The sequence below is a fragment of the Populus nigra genome, chromosome 2 (assembly GCF_951802175.1).
Source record: "Populus nigra chromosome 2, ddPopNigr1.1, whole genome shotgun sequence".
NCBI lineage: Eukaryota > Viridiplantae > Streptophyta > Magnoliopsida > Malpighiales > Salicaceae > Populus > Populus nigra.
The window spans coordinates 37,787,144-37,812,998 of record NC_084853.1 but is presented as its reverse complement, the minus strand read 5'-3'; the positions used below and the strand labels follow the sequence as shown (position 1 = coordinate 37,812,998).

The 25,855-nt window shown below is 33.6% G+C and overlaps 3 protein-coding genes across 3 annotated transcripts; 2 read left to right on the top strand and 1 right to left on the bottom strand.

Annotated features, from left to right (window-relative positions):
• Positions 1-711: 711 nt before the first annotated feature.
• Positions 712-2,314, bottom strand: LOC133682758 (small ubiquitin-related modifier 1-like). The gene is made up of 3 exons (XM_062106272.1): positions 2,118-2,314; positions 1,080-1,229; positions 712-963 (listed from the first exon to the last, which is right to left on the bottom strand). The coding sequence occupies exons 1-3, from the start codon at positions 2,202-2,204 to the stop codon at positions 889-891; spliced, it is 312 nt and encodes a 103-aa protein (XP_061962256.1). The 5' UTR covers positions 2,205-2,314; the 3' UTR covers positions 712-888.
• A 9,058-nt stretch (positions 2,315-11,372) lies between these two features.
• LOC133682589 (glucan endo-1,3-beta-glucosidase 12) lies at positions 11,373-14,102 on the top strand. The gene is made up of 3 exons (XM_062105993.1): positions 11,373-11,866; positions 11,945-13,264; positions 13,814-14,102. Exons 1-3 carry the CDS (start codon positions 11,809-11,811, stop codon positions 13,846-13,848), a joined length of 1,413 nt encoding a protein of 470 aa, XP_061961977.1. The 5' UTR covers positions 11,373-11,808; the 3' UTR covers positions 13,849-14,102.
• A 9,519-nt stretch (positions 14,103-23,621) lies between these two features.
• On the top strand, positions 23,622-25,508 carry LOC133682264 (clathrin coat assembly protein AP180-like). The gene is given in 2 exon segments (XM_062105548.1): positions 23,622-25,008; positions 25,186-25,508. Coding segments are annotated over 2 exon segments (1,710 nt in total).
• The last annotated feature ends 347 nt before the right edge of the window (positions 25,509-25,855 follow it).

The window sequence follows — 25,855 nt, the reverse complement described above, 5'->3', positions numbered from 1 at the left end:
TAACAAGGTTAATAGAGATGACACGATGTAACTGGCAACTGTTCGTGACTTGGTGTCTCTGCTGATTATGTTGAAACAAATTTTTGTAATGGGAATGCACTGCGTCTCCATCTCAGCAAACATACCATGGATCCTAGAGGCTGGGAAAGTGAACGTACTAAGATTTTTGTTAAAACAAGAGACCAGATAAGGAAACTATCTGTTCACTCATTGCCTCACTATATGCTCAGGCTTCAGACCATTTACAGGTGCAGCTGAGATATGCTAATGATAGCTACTGCAAGAGTGGATTCTGTTGTAACGTTTCCTTCTGAACAAATCCCGAATTTAGATGTTCTTAGAGCACACGGTCTGCGTTGGGTCAAAAACTTTCGACATCCAAGCAGAGTATTTCAACGGGTGAAAGGTTGTTTTCCCATGCCCGTCTTCCTGGTGTAACTTACAGGACTTGAAAAATACAAATTCAGAGTTCCGAAATCAAGTTCATTCGAATTCGAAAACGTTGATGGGGTGGGAGACTCTTTTTTATGTAGCTCAATCCCCACCGAAAGAAATCCCCCAAGCCACTATGTGATTGGTTTCGATCTACTTAACTATACAATCAAGGAGGTCAGATAAAACATTCCCTCTGGTAGCACCCTCAACCAACACAACAAATAACACATGGAGAAGTAAATGGAGGGGAGAGCAAGGAATGAGAGAGGAGCCATATCCCAGAAAACTGAAACATTGCAAATCCAAATCCTAGCAGATAGCATAGTTACTGTCAAAGCTCTTGGTGAGAGCTTTTATACCAAAACAAGACCAGTGTATCGATGTTCATTACAAACAATCCTAAGAACCTATTGCCACCTACATCCACTAGATAGATTATCTTTCCATCAGCATTTAATTACTTGTTTTCATAGCACCACCAGTTTGGTGCAGCATAGCATCGATCTCATCCCCATCTTCCATGTCCAGCTGCATAAGGAAAAAGATGAAAATCAATATATGCATTAACTTGCTATCTATAATCCATGCTTTTATTTATCAATGAATGTGCGACTGTGTGCATGCACAAGCATGGAGAGAGATACCTCATCAGGAGTTTGCTCTCCACGGAGACGACGACCATCAAACAAGAAGGCAATTGAGTTGAACTCAACAGACTGGCGATCACAATAGGCATTCATCAGCTTCTTCAATTGTGTGCTTCTTTTGATCCTGAAAAATACTTCATTTCCATCCTACAATCATAGTAAAAAAAAGACTTTAACCAGCATGTTCTTGAAAATAGGACTCTTATAACATCCATACAGATAACAAACTTCTAACAACTCATATCATTAAAAAAAAAGACAAGTATGAACGACCCCAGGATGAAAATTCAATTAAAGACGCAACTTGAAACTTGAAATTCAGCATTTTGAAGGGTTCAGCAACAAAGTTCCCCAATCTACGAAAATAACCACGATTCACAGGGGCAATGACCAAGATACACAAGATGAGCAACTACTAAAAGCATAACTTTCTCAAATTCTTCCACTCGTCTTTGACACTCGCATGGATTTTCTCCAACACAATTTCTGTTCACATAAGACTAATTGCATTCTTATTCTTATCCAAACCGTTTTAACCCCTGCCAAACTGTCCTAAAGAAGCCAAAATAACAGTGGCACGACGACGTGCAGTTTCATCGGAGTTTTCCCTAAACATAACCCATTTTTAATCAAGAACTCAAAATATTACAAAGAAGCAGATCACTTAATAAAAACTGAAACAATTTATACCTCAAAGAGATTGTGAAGATCACTATCATTCTCCAAACACTGCACAAGTACTGAAAACCCACAACCCCTTTATTTTCATGGACACAATAGACACATTCACAAACCAATAAACCCATATGAGTTTCGCAGTAGCAAAAAGCCGCAAAACAAATTCCAAAACAATAAATAAATAACAGAAACCCCAAACAAAACACTGTCAAACAACCTAAGCGCAAAGCTAAAACCTAACAGATCGATAAAAACATTGCGAGAGAAAAACTAAAACCACAAATATGTAAAGATGAAAAGGAAACAAACCCCCATAACAAAGAAAAATCACAACATCAACCAAACACAAAAAGATACCTGGCCTTTCACTTTTAGGTTGATGTGAGCAGACTGATCGTTGGGCTTCTTATCTTCCTCTTGCGGCTGACCTGTCACCCCGGACATTTTCTCTTCGCCCTCTCGCTCTCTTCTTTTTCTTCGAGTAGGAAAAGACAAGAAATCAGGGTTTCTTTTCCTCACCTTCGCTGCGACTGTCTAAGTGTTTGTAATATTTATTTATTTATGTTCACTTTATTATATTCTGCTCCCGACGACTTTCTCTGAAACTCTGTGGTCAATTCTTTAAGAGTATGTGTCGATGGTTGATTGGTTTGGTGTTCTGATTTTATTAATTCTTTTTGACAGTTCGGATTCTGTCCAGTAAGGAATGGAATTGTGGAAGGACTGCGTAGACTAGAGTACACCTGATAACCATGGTAATTTACTAAGGGAGATTGGTTAGAGGCCCATTAGGTAATGGACAGAGCTGTAAGGCCCATTGTTGGTGACTGCTGGTGACTGGTGAGCATGCCCAATTACTGAATCCGTACGTACTCTAAATTAGTTGTGTTACTTAGCGTTTGATTAATATTAAGATAAAGATAAAAATATATTTAGTTGAAAAGATAAAAATATAAATATAAAAATAAATTTATTTTTAGAATAATTTTAAAATAAATTTTTGTATTCTCAAAATAGAAGAACCTATTTCTAGAGATAATATTTATTATTTTTAATTTTTAAAATTTTCTTTAAAAACTCTCAATTTCAAAATTATTCAATTAAGATATTTAAAAATAAAAATATTTATTACCAAAGTTTTAAAAATCAACTTGGGTCAAGGGTCAGGCTGACTCGGGTTGACCCGGGTCAACATATAAATAAAATGGTTATTATTATATTTTTAAAACCTGGTTTAATGGTTGATCAGGGGCAAGGTTCGGATCATGTGTCGGATGTTGATCCATGTTAACATAAAAATAAAAATAATTGTTATTATGATTTTAAAACATAATTCCAAGGTCAACCCGAGGAAGAGCCAAGATCATGGATTAGAGGAACCCTAGTTGACTCAGGTCAAATAAGGATAAAGGTTGTTATTATTATAGTTTTAAAACCCGACTCAGGAGTTGACTGGGGCAAGGCTCGAGTCATGGGACGGGATGATCAATTCGGGTTGATCTGAGTCAATGTATGGATAACAATGATTATTATTATAGTTTTAAAACTAGATTTAAGAGTAAATTAAAGGCAAGGTTCACTTTATAGGTCAAGAAGGCCAACTTGGTTGACCAAAAAAATATAAGAATAATCTAAGCAATCTTGTTTTGACCAAAAGAAATTTTTAAAAAAAACTCAACGGGGTTTTGACCCATGTTTTATACTAAATCAACCTAGGTTTTTGACTAAGTTAGGTTGAGTCAATCATTTCTCTATTTTTTTTCTTAAACTTTAACCAGTTCAGGTCTCAGGCCGACCCATTTCCAAGTCAACTAATCAAGACAGTCCTGATTTTATAACCACATTTATTATAGTATTATTAATTTCAACACTCAATATAAACTAGTGTAAGAAAAATAATAGCTATTTTTTTAATATACAAATTTGACAATAATACATATTAAGAGTAAAATAGAGCTTTTCATATTTTATTGAGTTTTTCATATTTTATCATGTCTTGTCCATAAAAACCAAACAAGGTAGAGAGATAATTATTGTCTTGTACACCACTATCAAACATAATTCTATCTCTGTTTTTTTTTTGTCTTGTTTTCTCTGTTTTTTTTTTGTCTCATATCAATAACCAAAAACACTACTTTAATAACTAAATAATAAATGTCAAGTTAGTTGATGTTTTCTTAAGAAACCAGTACTTTAGTCTCTTTATATTAGAGAATTATAAGTTAGTTTTTTGATAACTTTTTACTATTACCTCGCTAACAAATTGTTACCATTTCAATTTGATGTGGAAAAGCATAAATTAGTGCTGTGGTATTGAAAATTGAAAAAATAACTAAGTTATAAGCAAATATGAAAAATATAAGGACTGAAAATGAAATTTTTTAACTAAGGAGATTAAAATTTTATTTAAAAAAAATACAAAGTCGTTATTCACTCATAACTTGAATATTGATTGCAATCAACGATAATCATATTTGATTATTACAAGTCTTTATTAAAAACTTTTTATTATCTTAATTAAGAGAGATCTAATAGGTTTTGTTACATAATGGAGAATTAACCCTACCTTTATAAACACTCAATATTCAATTTCAAGGATACAATCACACATGCATTTTTGTGTAAGAAATGAAATGTATTTTGTTTTTAGCAAACTTAAGATCCCTAGATAGCTCATGACATACCTTGTAAGGAAATATTCTATGAAGCTTAAGTTGTGTTAATAATTACAACTAAGAGAGATAAGTATAAATAGGAAAAAAAAACATGAAAGATACTAATTAAAAAAATAGTTTTGAGAAGAAAATATACATTTTTATAAATGTATTTTGAAAAGGAAAAAAAATATTTTTTTATTTTTTTAATGGTCAAAACATAATTTTTTTGTACCTACTCTTTATATCTTCATAATATAATAATAGTTACCACTAGAAGATCCCTAGATGAGCTCATGACATACCTTGTAAGGAAATATTCTATTATGCTTAAGTTGTGTTAATAATTACAACTAAGAGAGATAAGTATAAACATGAAAAAAAAACATGAAAGATACTAATTAAAAAAATAGTCTTGAGAAGAAAATATACATTTTTATAAATGTATTTTGAAAAGGAAAAAAAATATATTTTTAATTTTTTTAATGGTCAAAATATAATTTTTTTGTACCTACTCTTTATATCTTCATCTTATAATAATAGTTACCATTAGAAGGATCATATTACATTCGACTCATTGTTGGTGAATCTTTGGGTGTATTTATGTCAAACTTTATTGCTTTTAACCACTTTTTTTTAGATAAAAAGTGTTTTTCACATTTCTTATACTAGTTTTGTTCAAGTTTGGATAATCTTAGTCCTTTCATTAGTCCATCCTCCTATCACTTAATATAAACCTTGTCCTTGGCTCTTTAAAAACTGAAAACTATGAGTGGAATTCTTAGCTCTCACATCCATGTTCTCCTTTTGTATCCATAGTCCAAGCTTTGCACGTACAAAAAAAGTACTTCCTTTAACATCCCTAGACAGAGATATACTTACTGTTTATAATCCCTCTCCTTCGAAATTAACAAATTGTCCTTTTTAAATATTACTTTAAAAATTGATTCATGGAGCACTAGTATAAATGACATCTCTAAAAAATTGGATCAACAATCGCCATTAAACTATTGATGGATTAACATATTTTATTTTTATTTTTATTTTGGATTCTCATTTAGAGGAACTAGAAATTATGTAATAACCTAACATTTTTATACTCGGTAAAGTACTAGGTCCACATACATATAGGTCTGGTGATCTACGAGACCTAGCTCTCCAAGACTCAGCCAAACGCTGAACCCAATCATGTATGAGTTTGGTGATTTACCAAACCTAGCCCTTCTAGACTCAGTCAAGCGTCGAGCCCAAGAATAAATGAGTCTGATGATCTGCTAGACCCGACTCATCTAGGCTTAGTCAAACACTAAGCCTAGACATGTATGGGTTTAGCAATCTGTCAGACCCAACCCATCTAAGCTTAGTCAAGTGTTGAGCATAAGTGTATAAATATATTTTCCATCTGATCAAGTAAGAGATATTTTCCCTCTAGACAAGTCAAAGAGTTTTTTTTTTCTATTTTACAAGTGAGAAGAGAGGTTGGGTTAAAAAGACACATTGAAATTTTTATAAAAAAGGTTTTGAATCTCCATTCTTCATAGCATATTTATTTTTAGAGTATCTCTCTAAAATATCATAACATTTTCTCTGAAAAAAATACTTACTTAAGCATAAAAGAGTCCCTATGGTCATAAAAGATGACCTTTTACAGATATCAAGCATTAACCACCAGCCACTTTGACAAGGAAGAATGAATGGGGTTGCTCGAATCAAGAGATTAACCGATTATCCAACATCTAAACCTTGTTCTCAAGCTATTTGGATTTTTTAGGACATTATCAATGGCATTTTTTATAGGAAATTAATAAAAAAGGCATCGATAGTTCTTCCAAAACTAGTTTATCGATGTCCCCATTCACCATCAATGGCAAGAAATCAAAACACTCTTGGAATGGTACGTATCACAGACCTTTTTACAGATGTTGGCACTTCTGTTCTATTAAAGCTTCAACAACTCTTTAATAAGAAGGAAAGGTTATATAACAATTTGAATGCCCTAGGTCAATAAGGTTTTTATACTTACCTATGGGTTTAATGAGGCGACTAAATTTGGGCTAGGCATTTGCCATATTTATGAATACAGTTGAATCCTCGAGATTTTGGAAAGTTTTCAAGTACAAGTGAAATGGTAGTTCAAACCGTAAAAGATGTGAAATTTGTTTGTCAACTATCTAGAAGATATCTACTAAAAAAACTATATTCTCTCCTCTTTGAGAGATAAGATTATGACCTCAACAACAATGTAAGTTTTTTATATGTGAATTAAATTATTCACAGTAACGATGTCTTCTTTCCTTTAAGTGATATCTAGGGCAACAACCTCATAACTTTTCATGGATGAGATGGAATCAATTTTCCTGATGCGGTTGTATAATTTACTTTAGATGGGATCGACTCAGTCTTTTTAGTGTGATTGCTCAAATTACCTTAGAATGGATGAATTTGAAGCTCCCTAATTGCACAACTCTTGAAGGATGAGATTGACATGATTCCTCTCTAGGGTACTAACCTCACAATCTTTCAAGGATGAGATAGACTCAGTCTCCCTAGTATGATTACACAATTTACCTTAGAAGATATCAACTCGGTTTTCCTAATACGAATGCATAAATTGCATTGGAAGGGATGGATCTAAAGCCTTCCTAGTACACATACATAACTCTTCAAGACTGAGATTGACACGACTCCTCTTTAAAGCAACGAACTCATAACCTTTAAATGATAAGATGGACTTAGTTTACCTAGTGCGATTGGATAATTTACCCTAGAAAGGATCGGGTTAGTTTTACTAAAGCGATTGCACAAATTACTTTAAATGGGATGTACTTGAAGCCTCCCTAGTGTGATTGAACAACTCTCTAAGGATGAGATTGACACGACATCTCTCCAAGTTAACAACCTCATCACCTTTAAAGGATTGGCTAAACTACCTTCACAATGATGCTTTACTAAAGGATAACAACATCAATCCCCACGTCTATCAGTTTTTTAACAATCTACTACAGATTCATCCAGGTTCACAGGAATATACATGAAACCAAGATTTTCTTTTAATTCCAGGTAGAGGTAGATCCCTTCTAAATCTTGATTAAAGCTAGACAATTTAAAGTTCAAATTTCATAAATGTTTTCTTTTATGCGAGCATTGGACCGACAGAAATTTTAACAATTTCATAAAGGTTTATGGACTTGTATAGAATTTTTAATATCGGTGTTGGACCTATACAAGTTCAAATTTGATAAATGTTTTTATATGTGCAGACATTGGACTCATATAAAAGTTCAAAGCTTTTTTAAAGGTCTTAAACTCTGTGTGGAATATTTACTATAGGCGTGAGATCTATATACACTAGTAAATGGAGAAATAAATAAGAATAAAAATGATATAAAATAAAAATATCATATGAATAAACCCTTTAAAATCAGGGGTGTGTACATTGATAAGGGGAAAAAGGGAAATAAGGCTTAAATATCTAGTTCAAGCTCCTTAGCTAAATATTCTCCATGTTGGGTAGCAACAACTCTAATTGGAAATACATCTGCGATGTCAGGCACCAATACTAGATTAAAGGCGACACTAATATCCATCTACACTCCTCTTGATTGATTGAAGAAATACGAATTGAAAAAAAATATCTTGTCTCCAACAGTTTCTATCAAAGTCATAGAACCCCTAAAAAATTCTTAAAACTCCCTATGAGAGTTTCTCAAAGCCTTCAATTAAATCCAAAAACTCTGGGCTTATTTCCTAACAGTAAAAAGCTCACCTTTCAGATCATCTTAGATGGTCTTTGACTCAAGGATCTTTCATTTTAGGGAATCCATTTTGGTTATAGACAACGCGAAACTATTTGTCATTAGATCCCAATTGAAGAATAATGTCTTGTATTTGTTCCATCAAGGTTAAATAAGCCACTCCAAGGCTCTTTAATTTAACCTCTACAACAATTTTTTCCTTCTTTGACTACTCGAAGGCAGTTTAGTTTGCCCTATTAGTGGAAATAACCTCCATTATATAATTTCTCTCAGTCACCTAACGCCTTCTAGAATGGTTGCATATCATAAAAATCTGTCAAGAAACAAATGTTAGGAATAATAGTCATAGAACTAAACAAAAGGTGAATGAGAAGGTTCCTTACATTAAATGTAATTTGACCTGTTACGGTTAAATGATGATTATATAACATTCTACCAATAATAGCTTCCATAAGTTGCCTTTCCTCATTAGTCAAGATGAGGAAATTAAAAGGAGCTCAACCTACCAAGTTCAGCTAAAGCATCCTCAAACTCAACTCCCTCAGGAGTAACCCAAATAAAAGGCCTAGTTGTTGCAGCCTCTGTCAGAAAGTTTAGAAATTAAGGCAGAAGAAATGCCACTATAGAAACCTCTACAATCAAAGTTGAAACACCAGGCTCTACTGGGATGGAGACCTGCATCCTTTTAAAGTGGGTGGCAACATTTGTGATCACTTTAGAGGAAACGAAATCTATTTGACCTTTGGTTAGGGGGAGTGCAACTACCCTCAACTTTATTTTTTATGGGAGTTCTAACTCCCATTAGTGTTTTTTTAGGAACAAAGAGTTTATCACTCTTTGTCAACCCTACCTTTAACCACAACAAGAGATGAAGACTTCTTTGGTGAACTCTCTTCTGCAAACCTAGCTGAATTTTCTCTATCTCTTTCTGTTGTTAGCTTTGCATATAAGAAAAAGAAGTCATCAATCAACTTGGCAACAAAGCAAAAAAATAATAAGTAAGCGATATACTTTGTAAAACAATTATAAAATATCTTTTAGTTATCTTATTGATTTCATACTATGTCAAAGTCGAGGACAACAAATCATATGTTTTCTCCTCGTCCAATCTCAAATGAGGCTTGTAGTTTACATTAGAGGGAACTCTTCAATAATAAGAACAACTTTAAATTTATTGCATTCCACCTATGGGGTTGATTGGCCTACTATACCTTACTATTAGCTATCTTCACCTTTATTTTTGACATATGTAAGGTTCCCACATAGAGTCCCTTTCATGGTTTATGTGGGTATGTGGCCTAGTCTGATAGACCCTTACCCCCTGTCACTTCTTTTAGCCTCAGGTTGGAACCTAAACTCCTTTTCAAGGGCAGCAACACCTTTTTTTAGAAACAATTTTGACTTTTTTTTTTCATGTATTTTGGTATAAAATGGGGAAAGAAAGAAGTTGACAGTAAAAAATACTTTATTAATAAGTTTGTCTCCGTGTATTAAAACTAAAATAGTTCAGGATCTTCAACATAATGGATTTTTAAAAATTATAAAAAGTAAAAGAAAAGACAGATGCAAGAACGACTAGGGTTATAAAGGAACATCTTTCTACCCTTACTGTTAGATGAATGTTTTTTCATGCAATCTAAAATCTCTAAAAATCGACTCAATTATTGCATTAAATGCATGCCGTCATTTTGCTTTCCAAGAGACACCTCTTTAAAATAGAAATGAGCCATCTAACTATGAGGAATCCCAACAATCCTTTATGGGACAGACAAATCTTATGAAGAAAGTAAAAAAGGCTATTATTTACTACTAATAACCTTCTCACTATTTGTGTAATAAATACACAAAGACTTGGGGGCTACTAATAGATTGATAGTTTTTATTTTTATTTTGTATTCTCATTTAGAGAAACCAGGAACCAGGTGATAACCTAATACCTTTGCGTTCAACCAAGCGCTGAGTTCCTATACATATGGGTCTGGCGATATGCCAGATCCAATTCTCCTAGGCTCAACCAAATGTCTGAGCCTAATCATGTATGGGTCTGATGATCGATTAGTTCTTAGCCCATATATATACGGGTCTGCAATCTACTAGACCCGACTCTCCCTGAACCCAGGCATGAATGGGTTTGATGATCTGCCACACTTAGCTCACATGGGCATAGCCAAATGCTGAGCCCAATCATATATGGATTTGGTGATCTGTCATATCCATCTTTCTAAGGCTTAACCAAACGCTGAACTCAAGTGTATAAAGATATTCTCCCTTTAATCAAGCTAGAGATATTTTCTCCCTTACCAAGTTAGAGAGAATTTTCTCTCTTGACAAAAGAAAGGATGAGTTATAAAGGCTCATTAGAATCCTTAGTAAGAAGGTTTTGAATCTCCCTTCTCTAATTTTTACACTGGATCAATTCTCCTCTAATTATTTTTGAAACTCGAGTCGGTCTAAACCAAAGGTCACCTAGGACACGGGTCAACCCGTTGGGTCGAGTCATGAGTTTAAAAAGTTAATACGGGTTGACGTCGTTTTCTTTTCCAATTACATCATTCAAAATTGTTTGTTTTAAAAAATAAATTTTGTTATTTTCTTCAATTTTCTTTTCAATCAGGTTATCTATATCTCATGATTTATATGAAAAGTTTATCCGGGTAGCTCGAGTTTTTTTAGAAATTATTTTTTTATTTTGTCCTTCAAAATTCAATTTTTTTTTAAATTAAACTTTGTTTTTTTATATATATCTTTACTTTTATTAGATTATCCTTTTCACATGATATTATTCGCTGGTTTTGACAACCTCACCTAATTTTACTGGTGCTTTATTTTTTAATATTTTTTTTCTTGATTTTATTCTTTCAAAGTTTGATTTTTAGGGTTTGATAATTATTATTTTTTTACTTCCTTTTGTCATTAATTTTTTTATTCTTTAAAATATAATAACAGCGTTTTAGTATCGTTATTTACACTATAAAAAAGAATTAACCTGGCCGCAGGAAGAAACTGAACGTTGTTTAATGTTTGATTACCGGACCTACTCAATTTCCTGTTTAAATCATTATTATTGACCCAATTTCTTTTGATTTTCCCGTTAATCACAACTTTGTTTTTTCCCCAAACCCAACGTTCATAAAAGCAAAGAAACATAGCAGTATCTTTTGAGTTCCCTCATCCAGTGCAGCACACCACCACCATCATCAATGAGCCTCACCCTCTTGTCCTCTCAATTTCAACATCCAGCTCTCTGAACGACACGTGAAGAAAACACAGGTCAAGACCACATCGTGAACGATGAACCTTAGCCGTCTTAAACGGACACGATCTTTTTATTTTCTTTAGCTTTCTGTTGATAATAGAACGGTCGAGTTTTTGTGTGGGGCCACGTGGGTAGTGAAGTCAGTAGTGTAGCCTGGATCGTGGTGCGTGCAGCGGCTGCATCTCTCTCCCTCCTCTCTGCCTCTTGTTCTTGTCAATTGGCAGGAAATTGGGACCCACCCCACCAGCTAGGTCTCCTCAGCGCACCCTCCCTCTTCTCCTTCTCTTTTTATACTCGACCTTCAAACCCTTTTATTCTCCCACGTACCATTTCTATTATAACACCCTCTCTCTTGCTTGCTCTGCTTCCCTAAGAACAAGAGCATGGATCCTAACTTCCTCCCCTGCTTTATCTTACTTCTTTGCATTGTCGCTTTTGCAGGTATGAGTAACTAATGCAGTATCTGTTTTGTTGGTTTCGTCTCTCTCTTTTTTTGACAATGTGCTGTTCGTTTTGCAGATGCGGGATCGGTCGGGGTTAACTATGGAAGAATAGCAAACAACTTGCCATCAGCTGTGAAAGTGGTGAACCTCGTTAAATCTCAAGGTTTAGAGCGTGTCAAGGTTTACGACACTGACCCTGCTGTGCTCAAAGCCTTGTCTGGTTCCGGTATAAAAGTTACCGTCGATTTACCAAACCAACTTCTATATTCTGCTGCTAAGTACCCTAACTTTGCCCGCTCTTGGGTACAGAAAAACATCGTTGCTTACCACCCTTCTACTCAAATCGAATCCATTGCCGTTGGTAATGAAGTTTTCGTTGACCCTCATAACACCACCAAGTTCCTCATTCCAGCCATGAAAAATATTCATCAAGCTTTGGTCAAGTTTAACCTCCACTCTTCCATTAAAGTTTCTTCTCCTATAGCTTTAAGCGCTCTTCAATCCTCTTACCCATCTTCTGCCGGATCATTCCGACCCGAATTGATCGAACCAGTTTTCAAGCCCATGTTGGATTTCCTCCGTCAAACCGGGTCCTACCTCATGGTCAATGCCTACCCGTTTTTCGCCTACGAGTCCAACTCTGATGTCATTTCATTAGATTACGCTTTGTTTAGAGAAAACCCGGGTGTTGTGGATTCGGGTAACGGGTTAAAATACTTTAATCTCTTTGATGCCCAAATCGACGCCGTTTTTGCAGCGTTGTCTGCTTTGAAGTATGACGACGTCAAAATGGTTGTCACCGAGACAGGGTGGCCCTCCAAAGGCGATGAAAATGAGGTTGGTGCCAGCGTGGAAAATGCAGCTGCTTACAACGGCAATCTTGTCCGTAGGATTCTCACTGGTGGTGGGACCCCTTTAAAACCACAGGCAGATCTAACCGTATATCTCTTCGCTCTCTTCAACGAAAACGAGAAGGATGGGCCCACATCGGAGAGAAATTATGGGCTTTTTTACCCCGACCAGCAGAAGGTGTATGATATCCCATTTACTGTGGAGGGGCTGAAGAGTTACAAGGCTCCTAGCCGTTCTCCGGTCTCCGGCGGTCAACAGGTTTCTGCTCCTGTTCGTGGAGGTGTTTCCAAGAGCACTACAGGGAACACGTGGTGCGTCGCGAATCCTGATGCGGGAAAGGAAAAGCTACAGGCGGCTCTGGACTTTGCTTGTGGTGAGGGAGGTGCTGATTGCCGTCCGATCCAGCCTGAGGCTACGTGTTATAGTCCAAACACTCTGGTGGCCCACTCTTCGTTTGCTTTCAACAGTTATTATCAGAAGAAAGGACGTGGGATGGGGGACTGTTATTTCGGAGGAGCAGCTTTTGTTGTCACCCAAGAACCCAGTGCGTATTTTAGCCTCATCTCTTCTATATCTTGCTTATTTTCGTTATTGCTTGCTAGCTTGCGCATGATAGGCTTAATTTAGAAAACGAGGGCCCAAACTTGATAACATGCTACAGCGTGGGGGGGTGGGGAGGGGGGGTACTGGGGTTGCGACCACCGTGTGTAAGTTAGTGCTGGTCCACAAAGGATAGACTATTGGTGCCAGCCAGGTCAGAGAAAGGGTAAAGAAAAGAAACCACGTGACTGAGATAGACCATGGACCCCCCATTTCTGACCTCCGTAAATCTTTAGTCAATAATTGGAGCTTTGTTTTTAACCGTGGAGGGTCGGTGTTTGTTACCGAGGCGGCATTAAGTGGTCTGTTTTTACATCAACCAGGGTAATTAATAGGGGCTATTGACGGTAAAATCTGTCTAAAGGAATGGTGACATTTGAGTTTTGAGTGTAAAAAAATTGTGGCCTTTGCTGTTTTACTGATACCCTCGCTTACAGTTTCATACACTATTATACTGTATATACTAACATGGAGGATGTTTTCGTCTTTGCAGAGTTTGGGGAGTGCGAGTTTCCAACGGGATATTGAATATAAAAATGCCCACAAGGAGGAGGAGGGGGTTGGCTTCCACTCAAGACTAGGTGAAATTAAGGGACTCAGAGAGAACACTTTTTTTTTTTTGTTATTATTATATAGTAATTTGTAGCTGTTTAATGTAATTTGGGAGTAGTTGGGAGTTGTTAGACAATTATTTTGACAAGGTGGGGTTGTCTGTAATTATAGTCCATCATGTTCCTACTCACTTTTTCATCATATGCTTACTGTTTATTTGACGACTCTCATCCATGCTTTGCTTTTTAACTCTCTTCTTCCCCCTCCACCATCGGGAAAGATAATCTAAGATTCCAAGTTGAACACCACCACATGAATCGGAATGTGGTTTTTTCCGATACTATCACGGCAATGAAAGATATTTTCCTGAAAAAACCTAGTGGTAGATGTGAGATTATAGTAGAAAAAAAACAAGAAGTTTCAAGAACACTAAATGGGGGATGCAAGAAGACATGCAGATGGTCATTAATAATTGCCTCTTGCATGTGTCACAAGTGACCTATTTTTACAGCGAGCAGAACAACGTGTGGTTTTCGTGCCCGGTTGCAGGTGTTGTTGCCTTCGATGCGGCCAAGCGATCATTGATTCACGAGCGAACTGAATAATTGAAAGTAAGGAATCCCTTGTTTTGGAAGAGAAACAAAAGATTATGACTCCACCTTGCTGCATATTGAGGACGAGTCCTGCGTCATCATTATGAAAATCATTGCTTTGCTTTGTAAGATGGGAGGTCCGGGGAACTTGTTCGTAATATGGTTCCATGGAAATCGAAATTAAGAAATTGCTGTACTCGCAAATTAAGAAGTTTTCAATCAAAATCTACTTTATTTGGGCTAACAATATGAAGATGTTTATGAAGATGTTTTTAGCCTGTTTGTTTGCTGGAAAATAGGTTTTTTTTAAAGTGAATTTCAGAAAAGTGAATTCTAAAAAAGTATTTTTTGATATTTGGTAGTTTAATGGAAAATAAGTTGGAAAATACTTTCCAGTGTTTGATTATATCATGAAAAATGAGCTGAAAAATAATTTATTAATGTTTTATTTTTCTCAAGTTTATTAAAATAATAAAGAACAAATCTTACAAATTAAAAAGTTGAATAAGAATGAAATTGAAAAAAAATATAATTTCATAAATTATCTCAAATAAAATAAATAATAATCAAAATAATAGAGATCGAATCTAAAAAATAAAAAAAATAAAAGGTGAAGAAATTAAAATAATAATAATTAACATTTCATAAATTATTTCAAATAAAATAAGTAATAATCAAAAGAATGAGGACCAAATTTGATAGATAAAAAATTTCAATAAAAAAATGATAAGAAAAAAACAAATAACAATTATAAAAATAAGGACAAAAATTAATATAAAAATTAAATTTTAAGAGATGAAATTGAAAAATAAATATTCAAAACAAATTATATATAACAATCAAAAGTTTAAGGATCAAATTTGATATAATCAGCAAATAATGACATTTCTAAATTTTTCACAACTTCCGGAAAGTGTTTTCCGCCTAAATTTTCCAGAAAAACACTTTTCTGAAAACCATGCTAAATTTTCTTTTGACTGGAAAGTGTTTTCAGTTGACCAACTTTTCTAATGGCAAACAAACACAAGAAAGTTTGGAAAGTGGTTTCTCGAAAACTACTTTCTGGAAAACAAACACAGCCAAAACAAAAAAACACTTTCCTGAAAACCAAACCAAATTTTTCTTTGACTGGAAAGTGTTTTTTTGTTGGCCAAAAAGTGTTTCTGTTGACTGAAAAGTATTTTCTGTTGATCGAAAAGTGTTTTTTATTGATTAACTTTTTTAATATCAAATAAATACGAAAAAACTTAAAAAATAATTTTTAAAAAAGTGAATTTAAGGAGACAAATATGTCCTTGATTAGTCTAATAAAAAGACGCAGTAAAATCGATGTTAGCATGTGGGTCTAGTTTCAGTTTTGTTTGGGGCACAAACAGCAAAACATATGGAGCGCATAAAGGCCTTTTATTCTTGTTAAAAATAAAAATATTCTTGAACCATATTTTTAAACAATTATATAGTCACATTCTTCACATTGATTTTATATATTTAAAAACACATAATAAATTGTCCTGAATATTAATTTTAATTTAAAAAAATCAAAAAAATGAAATACCTCTACTTAATCACCAATCCAGGTCCTTAAGATTTGACCTGCACATGAGTTGTCGCAAAGAGCTCAGAATTAACTTTCCAGGCACTCCTTCTGACGCGAACAAGAGTCTTCCCATTTCCCATTCCATAAATGGATGAACAGTGAAAAGTAAATGGTAGGTCCTGCTTGGATATTTGGATAAGATTAAAACATAGTGGTTACATTGGATCCTGATTCGGTATAAACACACCCTCACTTTTCGTTTGTTCAGTGAATTTTACCATTTCTTGATAACAGCAATGGGAATGGGAGACGTTAGTCAACGGACAATTATTTTGCTTTAATCCTGTTTGGTCTTGTGTTTAAAAATATTTTTATTTTAAATTAATTTTTTATTAGAATTTTCAAATGATTTTGATGTGTTGATATTACAAATAATTTTTTAAAAATAAATAAAATATTATTTTATGCATTTCTAAGTAAAAAAATACTTTAAAAAACAACCGTTATCAAACTTCAAAATACAAGTTACACATAAGGTTGGGCCATTAAATAAATATATAATTTTTTTTAAGATCAATTATTAACTTATGTACATGAATTTTTAAAGTTAACAGTAACATTTTAATTCAAATACACTACCCAAAATATTAAAAAATAAATTTAAAGATACATAAAATTGAAATAAAAGTAAAAATAAATCAACTATTAAAGTTACATCATTCGATATTTTGTGGAATATAATTCATTTATAATTGAATTTTAATTGATATTGTAACAACTCCTTAACCGAGATAAAATAAAAATCTCATGTCAACTAGAAAATAAAGTAATTAATTTTTTCTCTCTCTCAATTCCTCCTTCCTTCACTTGATTCTTTTTTAGATTAGTGTTTTATAAGTTGGACTTTGTAAGCTTACAAGGTTATTCTCTCACTTTTCTTTTTTTTTCTTGTATTTTTTTTATGTTTTTCCCTTATTTTTTTCTCTTTCTTTCTCGCCATTTCTTTTCTTTATTTTCCTATTCTGCTTCTGCCCAGTTAGCAACATATAAAATAAAGGAAGAACTAATTTGTTTTATTTTTTAATGGCAAATAACTATTTTACTTTTAATAAGTTGTTTTGCTTTTATTTGAAGTCTCTTTTTTTGTTAGCACTACCAAACTCCATTCATTCTAAAATTTTCATCAGATTTTATTCAATATATTTTAAGATCCCTCATAAAATTTCAGCTCAATTTGATAGTTGGATTAAAAATTACGTCCAATAACGTAAAACTAGTCAAATTGTGATTTTTCATTAAATTTCTGAATTTCTTCAAAAATTCTGAAATTTTAACTCAAGCTAAAGTAACATACTAGAAGGCTCCACGCAAATTTTCATATTTTTTTTCATAACTCAATCAAGAATTACAAATTTGTTTTACATAAAACTAATCAAAAAATATTAATAAAATCTTAACATGAGCTATAGCCCACCCAAACCTTTAACATGCCTCCGTCCTTGGGACCAAGCATGTCAAAACTTACCAATACATAAATGTTATAATAAATTCATTTATTAAACCAAATTATTATTACTTCAAACATTTAAAATTCCAAAAATATATTTATAAACCATTAACAAACTTAAATAATTCAAATCAATTATTTTAAACACAAATATATATTGCACACTCATATTCAAAGTAAAATGATATTACAATTATTCTAACCACAGTAACATTGAGTCATATTTCTTCTTATGACTAAACATTAAATTTTAAATAAAAATATCCATAAATGTTAATGTATAATCCTTAATGTCTGGGTTCAAAGCATATGATTACTCTAATTATAATAATAATAAGTTATATTTTACCATATGATTAGACATTAAATTTTAAATAAATATATTTATAGGTGCCAATTACTGATAAAATATTCAATAAATCTAGATGGATCAATAATTATATACAGATAAAATAATATTTTTGTAAAAAAGTAATTTTATATTTAACTCCAATTCAAGCAAAGTCGAATGAGTGTAGTTTTGCCGTGTAAATAATTTATGCTATATAATTTATATTGAAGAATATTTTTTTTATAATAAAGTCTTAACATGTAAATGTGAATGGATTTTATTTTTAAATCGATATCAAATATACTTATTAATAATGTATAAATAATTGTTTTTCAATACATTTTACTTTCGAATAAAAGTTTGGCCCTAAATTGTTTAGAATGCCGACAATCTAATTTTACTGCCAGCACCCGTAAATTTAAATCTAAAATGTTTTAAACGATTTTGGAATATTGAAAGAAGTAAAAAGTTTTTTATAATCGAAAAAGCAGAGGCCAACAAAGTAAGGGTAACCGTGTCAGCATGTGGTGGACCACCTGATATGTCGGGCTTGGTTTCCCACGTCAGCAAGCATGATACAGCTAGTAGCAGAGATTCTCCTTGCCTCTTTCTTTCTTGCCCCTGTTACTGCTTGGTCACATGCTGTCTTATGGCTTCCACTACCACTGGAGAATTATTTCTGAGCATTGTCATTTGTGGAGATGAAATGCCGAGGCATTATTGGAGTGTTTGGGATTGTATTATATGAAGTTTTTTAATGTGTTTTTTTTTGTTTTTATAAATATATATATTTTTTTGTTTTAAAATTAACTTATTAAAATAATTAGTAAGTTTGATTTTTATTACTTTTTTAAATTTAAAATCTAAGATCAACATTTATATAAATTTATTCTCTTATATATATATATATATTTTTTTTTTTTTTTTTGTGTTCATTTAGAAACCCTAGTAGCTCCTGGGCTGTATAAATAGGAGCAGCCTTTGTTTTTTGGTTTTGCATGCAGTGGCCTGTTGTATAAAGACATGTCTTGCCGTGATTATTTCGCAATTTTCCAGTGTGGTAGGGCTCTCTGCTCAGATCAGGATTTCTTCGTGGATTCAGTCAAATGCCGACATCAATCGGACAAACTATTGGAGTGCTACGCAGCTATCTAGCCCAGCTTCTGGTGCTATCTTGTACTAGTTGCAGGCTTGTTTGCAGGAGTGCCTTTTTTTTTTTTTCCTCTTTTATTTTGCACAGTATAAGAAAATTACAAAAAAATATTCAGGAAAATAATAGTTGTATGCATCCCATGCAACTCAACCAAAAAAAAAAATATCTCCTCAAAAGTTTTTCCGGCCTCTCAACTCTCTTCTACAAAAAAATAAAAAATAAAAACAACAATTCACAATTTTGAGTACAAAACAAATTTTACAATTCAACACTCAATTAAAAAAAATCAGCACACTCCTTAATTTACAATTCATTAAAATTAACAATTCACATAATACTTTATTAAATTTAAACTAAATTTATAATTCTTGTAACATTAAAACATACAATATAACTATATCTAAAACTTTCCCTAACTCATCGAAAGGCTTGTAATACTTATGACAAGCCTGCACCACCCCAACTCGTTTAAATCAAGGACGAACCTATAGCACTCGTGAAGAGATCAACATCAAAATCACCATAAATTATATATGAGTCTGGAGTGCTCGTGAATAGACCTACCTCCCTAAATACATGTCCTCGTTCATGAAAAGCAACCTTAACACCCGCTAAGGCTGCTTTGAGATGCTTAACCTCCTCAAGTTCACCATGATATATATTGAGCGTGATGTTAGTCATGATACCATCTTATCGACTCCTTTATGAAATGCGACCGCTACTCTCCTAGCATCCCATATTAAATAATGCATCTAATAAAAACATAAAAAATAGCATTCATTAACAACAATAACATGAACAAGATATTTAATAAATGCTATGTAAAAACAATATTGTGTACCAATCGATTTTGTCTCGGATGACGACGCTTGTAATGCATCATATTACATGTACGTCTCCGGAAAGCACAACCATGTAGGTGTAGTAAACTGATGCATTATAGGAAAATACCATCTCTTGTAGTTGTCTATATCAATTATCGGATATTGCTTAAAAAATATCCAATCTCTCATGGCATGCCAAAGATCCACATAAGTTGTATGAATCACCAATCAATTTCCTTCTTGCTTACCCTAATAACTGATATTATACAACTCGTCACCAGTTTCAACATAAGCCAGGATGTGCCAAGACAATCCAAATTGCCACACTATCTGATCAGGGTAATACATCTCAATGATATCAAAGCGGTGTAACGAGACTTGTGCTAACCATAAATCTTCTCCTTACTAGCATATCAATGAAGCTGCAAATTTCAAGCCATTGGAGCATAACATCCATATAACCTATCAATACATGAAATAAATATATTAGAAAACAATTCCAAACTAAAAAATGGACTCTTAAATAACAATAAATAAATAAATTTGTAACTTATTCCTGGTGAGGCTATTTTGCGTCCACCTTGTCCCTGTAAAACTTGTGGATGCGAGTAAGATTTAAAGTGAAATTTCTAGTCCCACACCATCTGACATGACAAGCCACAAGATTAATATAATTTTTTGCATGTAATTTTTATACTACTTGTTAGAGAAAAAAGGATCAACAAATTATACATGGTTAATATTTTACAACGTACAAGATGCAATATGATATGAGTATGGTCAATGATAATATTGCTATTTACCACAACTGCAACATCCATCATCAATGTCAACTATTTCCCATACTTCTCCTTGAACACCAACTATTAAGGGTGTCTCAACCTGAAATAAGACTTTTGTAAGATTAACTACACTTGTTACATGTGTTCTAGATATTACCGTATCAATAAGAACAATTAGAGACCACATTACCTTGTACCTTAAAATTTTTTCCACTTTGCCTCTTTGCTTAATAAAATATTTATTATACCTAAAAAGTCAACTACACTATAGTTGTTAATAGTAAACCATGAATATTTTTTAATATATTACTAAAAATCTCTAACAAATTGGTGGTTATATTGTCATAATGATAACCACCAAAATCATATAAGAGTGTCAATTTCTCTTTAGATTCAATTTTTATCCATTATCTGATTGTATCATCCATCTCAATCAAATAATCATATAAATTATCAAACTCTTATTTTGAATGCTCTCGACTTATCTTATGCAACATAATTTTCAAGGCAACATTTTTAACCTAGTGTTAAAGTTACTAACAAAGTATAACAAATAATAATGATGATACTTAACTGGCTAAAAAAATATTCGTGCCATGGAATTATTAATCACCATAAGTCTATGATACAATACAAACCCAATGCATTTCAGTTACATACTGATGAAGTAAATCTAAAAATCATCTCTAATTATTGTTCATAAGTTCTTCAACAATAGCAAACACACAACAAATAAACCCTATTATTTATATCATAAGCAATTAAAATTAACAACTTAACCTTGTACTTGCCATACAAGCAAATGTTGTCAATACCAATTAGAGGATGATAGTAATGAAACCCATCATTTGAAGCAATAAATGACTCAAATATTCTCTCGAAGATTGCTTTATTGCTATAAACTATTTTATGATCCTAATCAATAACTATACTCAAATTTGATTCTTCAAGATCTAATAACATTCTAGGCAATATTTAAAAAGACTTTTTATGCATACCAAACAACCGCTCCAGTATTTTTTGCTTAGCTACCCATGCTTTATAATATGAGACGTGATGCTTATAATACCTATATATAGTAACTTGAATATTTGCTATGCTTATACTTATATTGTTTTTCATATTTGACAATAGTATCACTATATATGCATGGTATTCCAATACTATGAGACATTCTGTTAAACAACACAACAAAATTCAAGTCTAATTTATTAATATCATAAATTAATCAAGGTACATAATTTTAATAAAAGTTTATTCAACGAAACCCTAAACCATAACATAATCGACAAAAACCTAAATTCATCAATTTTCTCTATAAATAAAAAAATTATCAACTCAATTGATGTATTCCGTAGCTAATTACTATATTTTATACCTAATTCAATAAAATTCATAATTTAACATAAAAAACCCTAACCCTAATTCATCATCGACAACAACCCAAATTAATCAATTTTCTTTATAAATAACACAATTAACTACTCAAATTAATATTTTATTGATAATTAACATACTTTAAATCTAATTCATAAAAATCGTATTTTTTTTCTTAAAAAATGAAATCCTAAATCCTAAAATAATCAAATCAATAATTAACACAAATACCATGAAATTGATGTAGGGGAAGTGTGTAATATACCTCTAAGTGTTGAATATGGTTGGTGGCGAACAAGAATGGAAGAGAGATCTGTAGGTGTAAAATGAGAGTCTTATACTGTCGTGGTTGCTACCTGGTGGTTTTGTGGAGGGGGAAAGAGAGATTGGTGGGTCACGGTAGGGGTAGCAGTAGAGAAGGGCATAATGAAGGGGGAGAAAAGAAATAAGAAAAGAAAGGGAAGGGAAATGAGGCTAGGGTTTTAATTTGTTTGTAGTTACAAATGTGGCAAGTAACTCTTAAGTTGTATACATAACTCTCCCTGGTACTTGTGCTCCTCGTTTCGATGAAGATCTATCTCCATCTTCTTCTCTAACTTTTGTTACCTAGATAGATAAATTGTATTTAATAATATTTTTTAAAATTAATTATACAAATTTTCTTTTTATTTTATTTTAATTATGTTGTCTGTTTTATTTTTGTAAATAATAACATATAATACTGACAGAATTATCATCGGTTTATTCTATATGTAACATACATATAATGTAATTTTCCTATGAGTTAATTTCTTCGGTAATATGCATATAATCATCGATAGATTTACCATTGGTTTATTCCTTGGTAAAATACATAAAAATATAATGATTTGATGGATTAATTCTGTCAGTAATATACCATAATTATCGATAAATTTACCAATGAAACTATTACCGTTAATTTTTTTGGTTTGGCGTGATAATTATGTCAGTGAATCTATTGGTGACTATATCACTGATATAATGATTAATGACATAAAAATCTTCGATGATATGTTTTTTGATGATATTTTTCTATCCATTATTTTGTCGATAATTGTACTTTCAATGGAAAGAGATTATTCCATCAGTGTTTTGCTATTTTCAGATTTGAACTAGAAACCATCTGAGACAGACCTGAGAAGTTAATTTTTTTTTTAATTTTATAATACCGGCATAATGTAAAATAGGGGATAAATAAGAAGAAGAAAGAAGGATAGTCCTACGAGCTAACAAGACCTGCAATGTAGAATATCCAAGACATGCTGTAACAAAAAAGATATGCCGTAATCTGTTATAGAACACCATGCATGGAGTGCAAGATTAAAGTCAGCAATGTCTAGAATAGCAAACAGGTTTAGCGCTCGGCCAACGAAAATTACGAGATTAGCGAAGGCCACAACTCGGCAAGGATCAGAGGCATTTACATTTGACTCTAGCCCCCACCATCAAAATTTTGGTAAAATTTACGCCTAGTATCCTTGAAACCAAAATCTCCTTCCATGTTGAAGAACCCCTTTCAAGAAAGTCATAAAGAAGAGAGAATTTTAATTACTCGAGGAAAATAGAAGGTGAAAAGTGAAACAGATTAAGGTTTGTACTGGAAAAAGATTTGTGGTTGAACATCATGCCTAGCAAATTAAGGAAGGCTATCGGTGCTGTGAAAGACAAAACCAGCATTAGCCTTGCCAAGGTTTCTACCGCCAATGCATCAAACCTTGAAGTTGTAATTCTCAAGGCCACCAGACACGATGACGTCCCCATTGATGAACGTTATGTTAACGAAGTGCTCAACCTGATCTCCTCCAACAAAATTTATGCAGCCTCCTCTGCTCAAGCTATTGCCAAAAGAATAGGCAAGACACGAAATTGGATCGTTGCTCTTAAGTCTCTCATGCTTGTTCTCCGAATTTTCCAAGACGGTGATCCCTACTTCCCTAAAGAGGTTCTTATTGCAATGAAGCGTGGGGCAAAAGTTCTCAACATTTCCAACTTTCGAGATGACTCCAAATCAAAACCATGGGATTACACTGCCTTTGTTAGGACATTTGCTCTATATCTTGACGAGCGGTTGGGTTGCTTTCTCACCGGAAAACTTCAAAGAAGATTTACTAACCGGGAACGGGAAAATAGCCATCCAAGAAGCAGACGTGCCAACGAATCAGTTTCTGAAATGAAACCGGCAATGTTGCTGGATAAACTCTCTTACTGGCAAAAACTGCTTGATAGAGCAGTTGCAACAAGACCAGCGGGTGCAGCCAAGACAAACAGATTGGTGCAAGTTTCTTTGTATGCCATTGTACAAGAGAGTTTTGATCTCTATCGTGATATTTCTGATGGACTTGCGCTTCTTCTAGATAGTTTCTTTCAGTTACAACCTCATTATTGTGTTACTGCCTTCCAAACTTGTGTCAAGGCCTCAAAACAATTTGAAGAGCTATGCTCCTTTTATGATTTGTGTAAAAGCCTAGGGGTCGGACGAGCTTCTGAGTACCCATGTGTGCAGAAGATATCAAAAGATCTTATAGAAACATTACAAGAATTCTTAAGAGATCAATCTTCTATCCCTACAAATGGTAGATCACCAGTACATTTGCTCCTTCCAGCACCATCAAATGACGATGCTTCTCCAAGCATTGATAGTTATGGCAGGTGTGACGAATCTTCAGAACCAAATGAGAGATTTTCAGAGAGAGGATCTGAATTTGGCTCACAATGTACCTCACTGGAGGATCTCATGAGTGTAACGGACATGGGATCAAGCCCACCTATGATGTCTATGGATCATTACTTGGAGCTGTTTGAGAAACGATCTCTTGAAGACATCCTTTGTACTGCTGATTCTAATTCGATTCATTCATTCACCATTGATCAAGGAACGTTAAGTGGGGCAAATAGTATTTTAGATCTTGTATCTTTGGATGGCTGGCCACCAGAAGACCAACAGCAAGAGCAAGAACAAGGACAGCGAACCTCAGCCTCGGCATTGGACTCCAGCACCGATCAAAGTCATGGTTGGGAGGCTGTCCTAGCAGAGACAGCAAGCCAGTCAATGCAAGCATCGCCAGATTTGACCATTGGATTTGTGCCCAACACCGCGTGCAATTTGTTTGATCAAGATTCAGCTCATGTCGCTAATGAATTAGAGCCTCCGATTGCCAACAATACCTTCGATCAAGCTTCACTGCCAGATCACCAATACAATCCATTTCTTCAAGATACAACTGAAATACCAGCAATTGTTGCTCCCACAGACAGCCAAGCAGTATGTCCTGTGAATGATATGCTTTCAATGGCCCCTACATTTCAGGCCACCCCAACCTTCAGCGTGCAGAAATCTGATACAGCAGCAGGATTACACAACGAAGACGATCCGTTTCCATAATGCCTTGCCAAAATGGCTGCTGGACATAAATCCAATGGTTCCATGGATCAACAAATTATGTTGCAACAACAGCAATTGTGGCTGCAGCAGCAGGACAGGATTATAGCGAAGAAAATGTCATATATTTGATACGAAAGCATGGAATATAAATTGCCGCTTCGACTATGTGAGTACGTGAAGTTAACAAGAGTTTTTTTGGCAAAAACCAAACACAAATGCAAAATAGTTAAGAGAATTTATAGCATGATCATGTAAATAATTTAAAAAGGGGCAAATTCTTGACATACACTGATAGACATGCCCTCCATTTTGATATTTTCCTAAACTTCCTGCGTTGGCATGACCAGATTAGCATGTTCCTCTTTTCCTGGCCTTCTCCAATTCCTTTTTCTATGCCTTTTCTTCTGTATTTATACTGTTAAGAAATATATATATTTATCTTATTTTATTTATTAAAAATAAAATAGTATTTTTAA

Coding starts and splice junctions, on each gene's coding strand:
- LOC133682758 (XM_062106272.1), bottom strand. CDS start 2,204: ATGTCCGGGGTGACAGGTCAGCCGCAAGAGGAAGATAAGAAGCCCAAC. Junction 1,230..2,117: donor ACCTAAAAGTGAAAGGCCAG/GTATCTTTTTGT, acceptor CTATGATTGTAG/GATGGAAATGAAGTATTTTT. Junction 964..1,079: donor GAGAGCAAACTCCTGATGAG/GTATCTCTCTCC, acceptor TTCCTTATGCAG/CTGGACATGGAAGATGGGGA.
- LOC133682589 (XM_062105993.1), top strand. CDS start 11,809: ATGGATCCTAACTTCCTCCCCTGCTTTATCTTACTTCTTTGCATTGTC. Junction 11,867..11,944: donor TTGCATTGTCGCTTTTGCAG/GTATGAGTAACT, acceptor TTCGTTTTGCAG/ATGCGGGATCGGTCGGGGTT. Junction 13,265..13,813: donor TGTTGTCACCCAAGAACCCA/GTGCGTATTTTA, acceptor TCGTCTTTGCAG/AGTTTGGGGAGTGCGAGTTT.